We start from the raw sequence: 11,428 nt of genomic DNA, 5'->3' as shown, positions 1-11,428 counted from the left end.
AGAGCAATTGGGAGTCCTCACTAAGCAAACCTCAGCCAGGCACCCCCCCCCCCCCAGCCATGCGCCACCCCGAGAGGGGCTGGTGTGGAGACAGCACCACGCCCTCCCTGCATCTGAACCATGTAGGGAACAGGTGCCGGCATCTCTCCCCCAACGCCAGCCCAGCTGGGGGCCCAGGCAGGGCACGTGCAGCTCTACCAGGGAGAAAGATACACAGGCGATTACCTTGGTTGGAGAGGATGGGCTGGGGCAGGGAGGCAGAGGTGGGAGCCACGGTAGGAGGGGAGCTGCTGGGCCTGACGCACGGGGCAGCAGACAGCCTAGAATCCTCACTGACCTGAGGAGAAGTGCTGAGTCAGTCGGGGAGAGGAGATAGATCCAGAAGAAGAGAACAGAGCCTGGCAGAGCCTGGGATGTGAGAAGCTCATGGCTCTCACAAACATCAGTGACAGGGAAAGAGATCTTAACCAACCCTCAGCAACCCCATGCAGCAAGTCCTATCGTGACCCCCCATCTCACAGACGAGAACAGAGGGGGCGTGAAAGCCCAGGGTCATGCAGCCTGGGGTGCGGGGGGTGCAGCCAGGACTCCCTGGCCTGGAGTGCTCCCTGGCCCAGTTCCACTGCAAGCCAGCTCCTTCCCCGGCTGGCTCCTCACCACCCCTCCTCCCAGCTCCCACACAAAGACTCACCTTCTTCTCAGGGTTGCTTAATTTGGACCTGACCTCCTTGGCTTTCTGAATTGCTTTTAGCACTTCCACCGTGTCCAACTCCTTCTCTGTGGTCACTGTGTTGTCCAGACAGACCTACAGTGTCCAGAAAATGGCTATCAGCATAGGTGCTGGCAAGCATGGAGGGAGCAGAATGGCAGGGTCCCACCGAGGGGTGGGCCAGGCCCCGTGAGGACACAGGAGGCTGCAGAGGCTCAGCCTGTTGGGAGGTGAGCTCCTCGCCACCCATGGAAGCGACCTGGGAACTCCTTGGAGTGGCCCAGGGAGGTCCCACACTGCCTAGCCCAGTTCTGGAAGTCCCTCTCCAAGAAAGGAAGGAAGGGCTGCAGGGGCCACTGTGAAGGCCTCTGAGGTGGCTGGGAGAGGGGGGAAGCTGGTGCCTTGAACTAAGCCTCCAATTATGGCGGAACTCAGATCTGCAAAGAGCAAGGGGAGGGCCTTCTGGGCTGGGGAACTGGGAGGGCAAAGGCATGGGAAGCAGGCAGAAGGGCAGGGACGCCACCTGCAAGTGTAGGAGGGAGCTGTGGCCCGGCAGGCAGGCAGCGGGGAGCAGCAGTGTGGTCAAATGAGGGAAGGTCCCAAGGGCCTGGGAGCCAGGGAGGGGAGGAGGTGACATCTTGTGAATGTTGTCTTGGTGACAATGTGGAGAAAGGTGCACTTGGGGCTGAAAAGAGATGGGAGGGGTTGGGGGGAGGATGCAAATAGACTCCCAGGTATCTTCCAGCCTGGGATTTGGGGAGAGCGGAGGGAGCCTGCTTGAGGCTGAGGAGGCAGGTGAACCTGGAGGCGGACCTGTTGGGCTAGCGGGGCAGCAGGCGGCCACTTGGCAGACAGCAGATGGGCTGGGTGACACTGGCCAAGGTGGGCAATCCCTTCAGGTTTATGGTCAGACTTTATGGCCAGAGGTTGTCCAGGAAATATAATTATTTCAGATATCTTATTCCTGACCCTTGTCTACAATAAACATTACTTTTTAACAAATTGAAGACAGTCCCTCCACATTCAGGCTGTGCCTGTTGGTTCCTGGGGAGCACCCCAACCTGAAGCTCTGACAGAGGTGAGGGGAAGCCCACTGAGGAAGCACGGCAGCCAGTGGCCCCCAAGAGGAGATGCATGAGGGAACCTTTTCCTGGGGAGGCAGCGGACTGCCCAGATCTGAAAGGCCCCTCAGGGTCAGGACGTCCTTCTGAATCAGGCAAGTATACGTAAGCGGATGTCACCTCCAGCTGACCCCTCCCCAAGCAGCTTACCTCCGAGGCCCGCTCTCCAAACTGAGCCAGCACCTTGGTCCGGTAGTCAGGGATGATGCTCAGAGGGTTGTTCAGCAGAGCCACATGCTCCAGACACGGGAGGCTGCCGATGCTCCTGATCTCCTCCATCTGCAAGGCATTCCCGTGTCCCTTCTTTAGCACTTCAGCAAGGTGACCACACACTTGACAGTCAAAGAAAGGAAGCCCACTATTCTCGCTAAAGTGATCAACGCCAAGGCACAGCAACTCCAGAACCCCAAGACCCTTCTGGGGCACAGCTCACCTGTTCGATTCTATTGTCACTGAGATCCAGGTTGACCAGGGAGTAGAGCTTGTGCAGGCCACTCAGACTCCCCAGGAGGTTGCCTGCCAGGTTCAGGGTCTTGATGTTCCCCAATTTGGTGTGAACCCCTTCCAAGAAGGAGAGCTTGTTGTAGGACAGGTCCAGGTGCACGAGGTTGTACAGGTGCTACGGCAGCATTGAGAACAGAGTAAGGTGGTTAAGGTCAAGGCTCCAAAGAAAGGGGACTGACATTAAGGGTGTGATGGGCCTTCCAACCTAAAATGACCGGTTCCTCTGACAGTTATTCCGAAGGGAAATCCCTCTTCCCTGCACAGGTTACAGCCCAGCTGCATCCCCCGCACGGGCTTTGAAAATGAGACTGTCCATCTTCACAATGGAGGCACATCATCTTCATCTCACTCGATTTGTATTTACACATCTTTTCTAATTTGGGGGAACTAGAGCAACAAACGCTCAGTGTGCATCATTGGGACCCAAAGGGAAGGGCAGCAGCCCCTGCCTTTACAAACCTCTGGTGCATGCAGACACCTTTCGAGGACCCATGAGAGAAACCCCAGAGTACGGCCAAACTCCCAAGGCTGCATCTCAGGAGAATGGGACCTTGTGAGAAGCCTGCAGGCAATAATGGTCTCCAAAGACACAAATTACCTGCAGATTGTCCACGACCAGCACTCCATTGTGACTCAGGTCCAGGAACTCAATCTTTGGAATCAGTTTCTTGTGAAAGAAAAGATAACACATGACGTTATCCTAGGAAGCTGGACCCCACATGGTCCCTGGACATGGTGGACAGACAACCTGGGAGGCTTCCTCCTGACCACAGACTCCTGGGCTGGCCATCTGTGCGGGGCCCCTGACGTGACACCTCCCAGTGCCCACCCAGAAACACGTCCTCAGGAACACAGAACACAGGGACTCCAGTGCTGAGCACGACCCACTGTTTTTACGGAACACTTGGCTTGTAAAAATGACAAATGGGGCTTCCCTGGTGGCGCAGTGGTTGAGAGTCTGCCTGCCGATGCAGGGGACACGGGTTCGTGCCCCAGTCTGGGAAGATCCCACATGCCGCGGAGCGGCTGGACCCGTGAGCCACGGCCGCTGAGCCTGCGAGTCCGGAGCCTGTGCTCCACTACGGGAGAGGCCACAACAGTTGAGAGGCCCGCGTACAGCGAAAAAAAAAAAAAAAAGACAAATGGCAAGGTTGCAGACAGAAGGAGGTGCGTCCTTCTTCAACTCTACCCACACCCACTGAGAGGCACAAGTACAGGAATCACAGTCCTACTGCCCAAGTACCATCTGGATGTCACTCTTACATGGGCACATCTAAAACCTTTCTTTTTTTTGGCTGTGCCACGCGGCATGCAGGATCTTAGTTCCCTGACCAGGGATCAAACCCGTGCTCCCTGCAGTGGAAGTGCAGATTCTTAACCACTGGACCACCAGGGAAGTCCCTGGAACCTATAGACTGATTTTTCTGCTACACTCCTTGGGAATAAATTTCACCACTTACTGTGTTTCTGTTCTATCAAATGTACATGCAGTTAATACACTTCATTTGGTTCTAAGCACTCCTCACCTCGTTTAAATAACCCAATTTTGAAATTAACTTAAAAATTACAGGCAATGTACAGAGTGCTGGGTACAGGTTTTCAGTGGTCCTTCTAGAAAAAGCCAGGTTAAATATCCAACCCCAGGGTCTGGTCAGGCCGTGGAGAGCGTACCACAGACTCATCGATCTCAGAGATGCTGTTGTGACTCAAGTCCAGAGCGGTCAGCGCCTGCCACATGGGGATGATGGCAGTCACAGTGCCCTCCAGGGCTGCTCCTGCTGGTTCCCACTCATCAAATTCTGAGGCTTCAGGAACGAGGACTTCCTGTGTAAGAACATCTGGTGAGCACCACACGTGGGCCCTCATGCAACACTGACTGGGAACACAATCGTTGCAAAATTTCAGGAAGGGCTGGAGCATATTTAGTATGTGGAAGTGAACTTGCATTAAAATGGGGCTTTTGGTTCATATGCCTTGAAATGATTGTGAAATAACTGAAGAGTTCAGAAACATAACAGCCACTTGGGATATGTTCTGGCCCTACTTGAGCAAATGCTTTTCCAGCTCGCAAGAGCCTCGTTATACGGTGATGCCTTTTCTGGCTTAAATCTCAGAGACTGAAGGTCAGAATTTGCAGTGTTCCCAGGCAGCTGTGCTTTACAAGCTGGCACTGTGGTCCCCGTGGTGGACAGTAGGCCCTTTAACCATAACTTTACAAGGTAAAATCCAGCAGACCTGAGACAGGGGAGCAGCACAGAGCACAGGGGCACCATCCGAGGGGAGGGAGGCAGGCAGGCCTCCTTGTTTCGATTTCTGGTGCCCTTTGATAAGACCTCTCCTCTTGCAATGGATCATCTTGGGCTCCTTGAGCCAGGCAGCAGGGAGTGCCTCCCAGAGGGGCAAGGCTGCCTGACACAAGCCTCCTCCTTTCAGCCAGTAGCCTCAAGACAAAGACTTTTCACCAAACCAAATCTTGATCAGACACTCTAAGTTCTAAAAGTGCCACAATGTTTCTTTCTAGAAGAATTTTAACATTACTAAGATGCAACCCGTAAAGAGAGAGATCTCTTACACTCTCAGTTTGCATATTTGTGTCACTCACATACAAACAACAGGGCCCAGCATACACAACTTGGCCTGTCTACTCAAGTCCACTGAGAACAAGATACGAACGAGTGCCACACCAAGGCTTTTTATGTTTAGAGAAACATTTTTATCAGTCCACGTAATAATTGTTCTGACACTCGCCGCTGCTAAACAATTTGGTTATTAAAAAAACAGTGGCTTTTTCCATGGGAAGGGGTGACCCAGTTCCTTAAAATCTCTCGTTTAACAGCGTTGATTTTGGACTGAAGCGTCCGAGGGACCGTCGAGCACTGGGAGGTGAGTGTGCGGCTGACCAGAGGAAGTCTGGCTTCTGGCTCCTGACAGATGGCAGCAGAGTTCGCATGATCCTCCATGGGAAGACCACAGTGCAGGACTCTGCCCCTCAGACAGCACCCTGGGCGGTAACAGGTTGCACTTACCTTCATGGAAGTTGCTGAGAAGCGGACACTCATCGTGGCCAAGGTGGGCTTGGACGCGACCAGCCCCCGGATGCGCTTGGCATCACAGTGACTTATCTGGAACAAGAACAGCTACGTCTCAGAAACGGCATCACTGCTCCACCAGAAGTCCCGGGAAGTGGGTGTTCATCACCCACACTCAAAAGGAGCACAACCATCGGTGACCCCGAATCCTTCGAGACAGGCGGTGACTTAAACCTTAAGTCTCTCCTTTCCTCAATTTTTAGTGTTAACTAAACATTCTCTGAAGTAGCTTATGAGATAATGAACCATGAACTCCATTTTCTCTGAAGGGCTGCTTGGGGCTTGGCAGCTGGACACAAAGTGAGGGCCAGGGACAGCAGAGCTGGAGAGCCGATGACTTCACCAGCCTCACTTCACTGGCCTCAGCGGCCCTGCAGGAGGAGGGAGGGGTACAGGCCAAAGCACCCTCCCTCAAGCCTGCCCAAGTGCTACACACCCCGCCCGGCGGAGCCTCAGCCCGCCCAGCCAGCCAGCCAGGCACTCCTCTCACTTCCCAGCCCCACTCACCTGTGCTGATCGAGGCACAAATGCCCATCAAGGGAATGGCCCTCAAGGTCTCTGAGACAATTGCAGCACATTGCAGAGTCAGACTCAGCTGCACTCAGATCCCAGCTTCCCCCTCGTTAACTGTGTGATCCTGGCCAAACTTCCTTACCTCCCTAAGCCTCAGTTTTCTCAACTGTAAAATGGGAATACAAGTGCCCACTTCACATGGTTGAGAAGATTCCATCAAGGAGTGAACATCAGACATGGGGCACAGGGCTGAACACAAAAGCATTGATTTCTCATTGCTGAGATGAGAAAATTTTTATTATTCATTACTGAGTCCCCTCTCATTTATTTAAAAAGTGGTAACAAAATTGGCATTGTGAACCCAGGAGTTTAGCAGTGAGTAATGCGAAGTATTTCTTGTTAGGTGTAGGCATGCCAGAGAGCAGAGGACCCTCCAAACCCTCTGCTGATCTGCCTTGGGAGACAAAGACTTGGAATTGGCTCTGCCTGACCCTCAGGATGGCTTCCCAGCACCTCAACTCGCACAATGAGGAAGCCCAGAAGGAGCTGGGCACTAGTGCTCCATCCTGTCCAAATGCTGCAGGGGTGGGGACATGCAGACCAGCCAAGAATAGCAGAAGCCCCTCTTTCTCCGCCTTCAGATGGGCCTAACTTACCTAAATGAAATCTGCCACATACTGACAAACACAAAAGCAACAGTGCCTGACAATTAAATCCAGACACCCAACATTGGGAACACTCCGTAGCCAAAGATAGGATGGTCAGAATGCAAGACCATCCTGCACAGGGCTCAGCCCCGCCTGCATTCCAGGGGCCCTGGGCCTTACCTCCACCTGATGAAGAGACTTGAATATTGACAGATCAAAAGGCAGAAGCTGCTCCTGAATGTTGCTGGTCCCAAAAGGTCCTTCTGTGCCAGAAACCTACAGCCAAATAAATGGCTTGAATTAGAGATGCTGCTGTAACAACCACTTCCCATCCATGTTCACAGGGCGGTGCTACAGCAACTACCAAACCGCACTCGAAGCTTCGCCTGGCTGTGAGAGGCAGGCTGGGCATGTACTCCCACTCACCACTTCCACGGTCAACAAAGCAGGCTAAAGCGGACGTTTAAAGCGAGGGGCCATTGGTTCACGACTGCCCCCTGGTGCTCACAGCTGAAAGCACAGTGCCAAGATCACCAAATGCAGCCTTCCTTCCCTCAGGGCCCACGGAGTCTCCACACACACATACTGCCAGGCTAGGAGGTGCATGCCCACGACTGAGTAGCTCTCCCCGACCGAGCTGCCCCATCTTTACCTTAAGGTACTTAAGGCGACAGGTGAAGTCCAGGATGTGCCCCAGGTCAGTCTTGGCATCCCCGCTGGCGCACGTGGGCTTTCCCTGCTGCAGCTGCTCGGTGACCGCGTACAGCTGCAGGGGCCTCATGGCAAAGACCTCGCCGGCCCCCAGGAGCTGTTCTCCTGCAACAGCCATAGCCCGTGGGGTAAGCACTGAGCCCCAGCCCCATCCCCACTGTGTGGCCAGGGCACCGGCACACCTGGCCAACAGTGGACAAGCACTTGGCCAGCACCCATTAGATGCACCGAGTCGGGAGGAAGCCATGGTCCTGAGAATGCAGGAGCGGCCCCCCTCCTGAGCTGACTGCATGCAGGGGAGACCCAGGACACGTGATTACAAAGGAGGGAAGAGCCACGGGAATTTGCAGCTGGGGAACCTCCCTGAGTTAAAAATCTGAGGCACTGGGCCAGGAGAAAGCTGATGCAGGCAGCACTGTGGGCATCGGGCCCATGCTGCAACCTCCAAGATGCAGACGTCTTAAGGTTAGGTGAGGCCTAAGGTGCCAGCACAGTACAGGGCCTGAGAGCAGGAGGGGGTTCTGAGCCAAGCCAGACAGACTGGCATTTGGTCCTCGTTTTGCTCCTTCCAACCATGTACCTTCCAACCACGTTACCTGCCTTCAGGCAGGTAACTGGGCCTCTTATCCTCAATGCCCTTCTCTGGCCCTCCTGGGGGGAGGCAGTAAGATACAAACACAAGGCTAGACCACAAGCACTCTTTACATCTTAGCTACCATTACTGTGCTCTCTGGCAGGGCCGCGACCCTAAGTTAGCTTCTGTTTGCCATCGGAATCTTTTTAGGTAAGGACAGACCCGGTGCAAAGGGCAGCATGCCACCCACCTTCCAGAACTCCACCATAAGGCCCTGGAATAGATCCTGAGCCTGGGATTGGCCCCCGACACAGGGACCCGGGGGTCCTAAGGTGAAGAATACAGCTCCTCAGACCTGCAGAACAGGTAGGTGGGCAGGCCTGGCTGTGGACGAGGTCCAGGGATTTGGGCAACCCCAGGGAGGTGGGCCCTGGTTAGGACTCACTTGGCACAGAGCAACTGATGGAGTTCTGTGCCACCCAGGGCCCCTGGCTGCCTAACAGGGCTGGGCAAGTTGCACCCAGTATTTCAAGGACCCCTGGCCATGTACCTTTTTCAAAGAGCTCCTCAGCCAGTGCTGCAGTGATGCCATTAATCTCCTGCAGAGAAAACAAAACCCACAGTCAGGAAATGCACCTGCTCCCAGTCACTGGGACTTGCACATTCCCTGCTATCGACCCCCTCTGCTGTTGCAATGCCAGCTTTCCAGAAAGTAAAACAAAATGGAGAGAACAAACTAAAATGAATCAAAGAGCTCAGAAAGGTAAACAATATTTCCAGCTAAAGGGACATTTGAAATGTCTCCTCCAAAGGAGAACCAAATAGACTAACACTGCAACTCCAAGGCCACTCAGGCACTGGCTGAGAACACCAGGCCCGGGAGGCTGCAAAGCTTGGCCATGTCAAGAGCTGGCTGGGAAGCCAGCAGCTCCCCAGACTGGCCCTGGGGGATTCCTAGGAGACGCATGGTAGAGAGACAGTCCTGTTTCTTCTCGAAAAGAGGCTCCCATCACCCTGCTGGGAAAAAGGGCCTCCCAGAGCTAACCCTGCCTGAGAGGGACCATTTCTACTGACATTCATGCCCCACACGTATCTTAGGAAAGAGCAAGCGCCCGCTCTCTTCCTGTGCCCATCCCTTCAAGCCCTGCAACAGCACCACTCAGCCCAGGGTCATGAGAAAGAGGCATGAAAGGATTTCCTTTTAGAGTGATGGGATAAAGGAGGCACGACAAGGACCAGCCTTCAGTCATAGTAAACGGCTAACATGCTGGGGTCCTAATTCACACCAGGCGATGGCCTGAGCACTCCCCACCCAGAGGTTTGCTCAGTCCTCCCAATGCCCTAGGCCAGGAGGCCCTTATTTTGAATCCTGTTTCCCAGGTAAGCAAACTGAGATGGACAGGTGCTGTAGTTCTCCATTTTACATGGCTAGAAACTAGCAAAGCCCCACTCCCAAGCACTTGGTCTTGAATCCTCTCTGTTCACAACCAATTGCCTCAGCATTTCAGTGGTGTAGCCGTGGGGTTGGCAGGGCCCTGGGGCCCGCAGCCCCACATCCTGCAGGTAAGAACTGTAACTAATTGACAGATGGCAGCGAAACGGACTTTCATAAACAGGTCCAGATGGAGGCTGCACAATCGCCTTTGTAACTCACAGGAACACCTCTGCCACCAGGACAAGCAATTCACATGTATACCGGACTCAAAAGGTACCAGGTTGCAGGAGACACGATGTCCTTTTCCTGTTTTTCTCTTGGTTGCTCGTCTCTTCCTTGCCTTTTATACATAGAGGATACTTTACATGTTGTTTATGTGCTACAAATATCTTCTTCCTGTCTGTGTATGCCTTTTACCTACACTCACCCTGTTTCTCCTGACAGAGAGAGGTTTGTCAAGTTCATGTTTTTAAACCTGTGATTCTTTTTCTTTGTCATTTCTGGAACCTCTTCCCCCACCTCAAGATTATAAACATTCCCCTAATTTCTCCTTTTAGTATTTTAAGGTATTTGTTAAAAATAAAATGTGTTTATTTCATCTGCTTAAAATTCAATTTATATATAATATGAGAATAACTTTCCCTTATTCTCACACATGAACAAAAAGCCAAAGGGAGAAAAATGAGCAAACACAGCTCCAGCGTTAAGGAGCTCAGAGTCTGGCAAGACGCAGGGTCAAATGTAAAATGGCCACCAGAGGGGCAGAGCAGGCTCTGAGCAGGAGAGGCTCCAGCCAGTGAGAGGAGAAGGCATCAGTTCACTCCAAAGTTCAACTTCACTCTCTCGCAACAACTCAGTTACCTTTTCCTTGGCTGCTGTGAAGAACCGAAGATCAGTAAGACCTAGGAACGACCTAAAGGCTCATTTCTCTACCTCCACCTTTGAGAACCAAGCCCTGTCTTCAGATCAGCACCTCCCCATCCTGCCGGTAGTCAGAACGCCTGGACAGCCTTAAAAGATACAGATTCCTGGGCTTCCCTGGTGGCGCAGTGGTTGAGAGTCCGCCTGCCGATGCAGGGGACACGGGTTCGTGCCCCGGCCCTGGAAGATCCCACATGCCGCGGAGCGGCTGGGCCCATGAGCCATGGCCACTGAGCCTGCGCGTCCGGAGCCTGTGCTCCCGCAACGGGAGAGGCCACAACAGTGAGAGGCCCACGTACCGCAAAAATAAAAAAGATACAGATTCCTGAGCGGCTCCCAGAGGCCTGATCTGCACCCACCTCCAACCCCCAAGAGCAGCTGCCCAGCCTCTCCAGCCCCTTACTGACACTGGGCTCCTAGAAGGTCTCCCGTGGGGAAAAGTGTTCCCTGTCCACCCTTAGTGCCCAACAACCCTCACCCTCAAAGTTACACTTCTCCAGGCAGCTGCCGTCAACACCAGCCCTGCTGGGATTTCCAGAAGACACAGAAAGCCCAGAGACAGTGAGAGCCAAGGGCTCATGCTAAGCAAAGAGCATGTTTCCACTTACAATCTAAAAAGCAGACTATGTAACAATTTCCTTCCCTGCTCTTGGGCCAGAGGAACTGTGCCCTGTGGCAACACTACCTACTTAGTTTCCCAGGCTGAGCTTCTTCACCTTGGGAGACCCTTAATCAAAAAGGAACAAAGAAATGCCTCAGCCCACAAATCTAGAGCACAGGTCTCTTCAGAGAAGCACGTTCTCTGCCTCCTCAGGGTGCTCTGGCTGAACTGTGGCCTTGTGTGCAAAGGTGAGCAGCCCCTTGCCAGGAGGAAATGGGGGGGGGGGACAGTGGGCCCCAGTCTAAGCTCCTGCAGATTCTGCTCAGAGGTCACCTGTGGGAACAGGTAACCCCACCCACACACCACCCAATCCTGCTGAAGGGACTTGAAGTGCTTCAGTGTCCCACAAATGTCTGAACTGAAATGCATTTTAAAAAAAAAGACATTCTTTATAGTTCAACTTTTTTTTCAATTAAAAAAAATTAGCTATGTTTAAAAACTATAATACGCACCTCCAAACGTGTTACAGACCAATCAATCAGCCACCTGCCAGGTCACATGCTGGTTTGCAACCTTGGGCAACAGTGTGAGCTGCACACAAAC

General features: G+C 53.2%; 1 protein-coding gene across 8 annotated transcripts in view; it reads right to left on the bottom strand.

The window, feature by feature from the left end:
* NISCH (nischarin) overlaps window positions 1-11,428 on the bottom strand; it is a 42,733-nt gene that overhangs the window by 23,280 nt on the left and 8,025 nt on the right. For all 8 annotated transcript variants that reach the window (XR_013830079.1, XR_013830080.1, XM_079933470.1 and 5 more), the window contains exons 4-13: window positions 8,419-8,467; window positions 7,236-7,399; window positions 6,764-6,859; window positions 5,361-5,456; window positions 4,006-4,158; window positions 2,933-3,001; window positions 2,264-2,449; window positions 1,981-2,109; window positions 692-805; window positions 226-337 (exon numbers count right to left, since the gene is read on the bottom strand). Coding sequence is in view for 6 of the 8 variants with exons in the window: in XM_079933470.1 (XP_079789596.1) it covers window positions 226-337; window positions 692-805; window positions 1,981-2,109; window positions 2,264-2,449; window positions 2,933-3,001; window positions 4,006-4,158; window positions 5,361-5,456; window positions 6,764-6,859; window positions 7,236-7,399; window positions 8,419-8,467 (1,168 nt within the window). In the remaining 2 variants the exon portion in view is untranslated. The remainder of the gene's footprint in view (window positions 1-225; window positions 338-691; window positions 806-1,980; window positions 2,110-2,263; window positions 2,450-2,932; window positions 3,002-4,005; window positions 4,159-5,360; window positions 5,457-6,763; window positions 6,860-7,235; window positions 7,400-8,418; window positions 8,468-11,428) is intronic.

This window comes from Stenella coeruleoalba (genome assembly GCF_951394435.1).
Source record: "Stenella coeruleoalba genome assembly, chromosome: 10".
Lineage (NCBI taxonomy): Eukaryota > Metazoa > Chordata > Mammalia > Artiodactyla > Delphinidae > Stenella > Stenella coeruleoalba.
The sequence above is the reverse complement of the archived record's forward strand: the minus strand, read 5'-3'. Positions and strand labels throughout refer to the sequence as shown.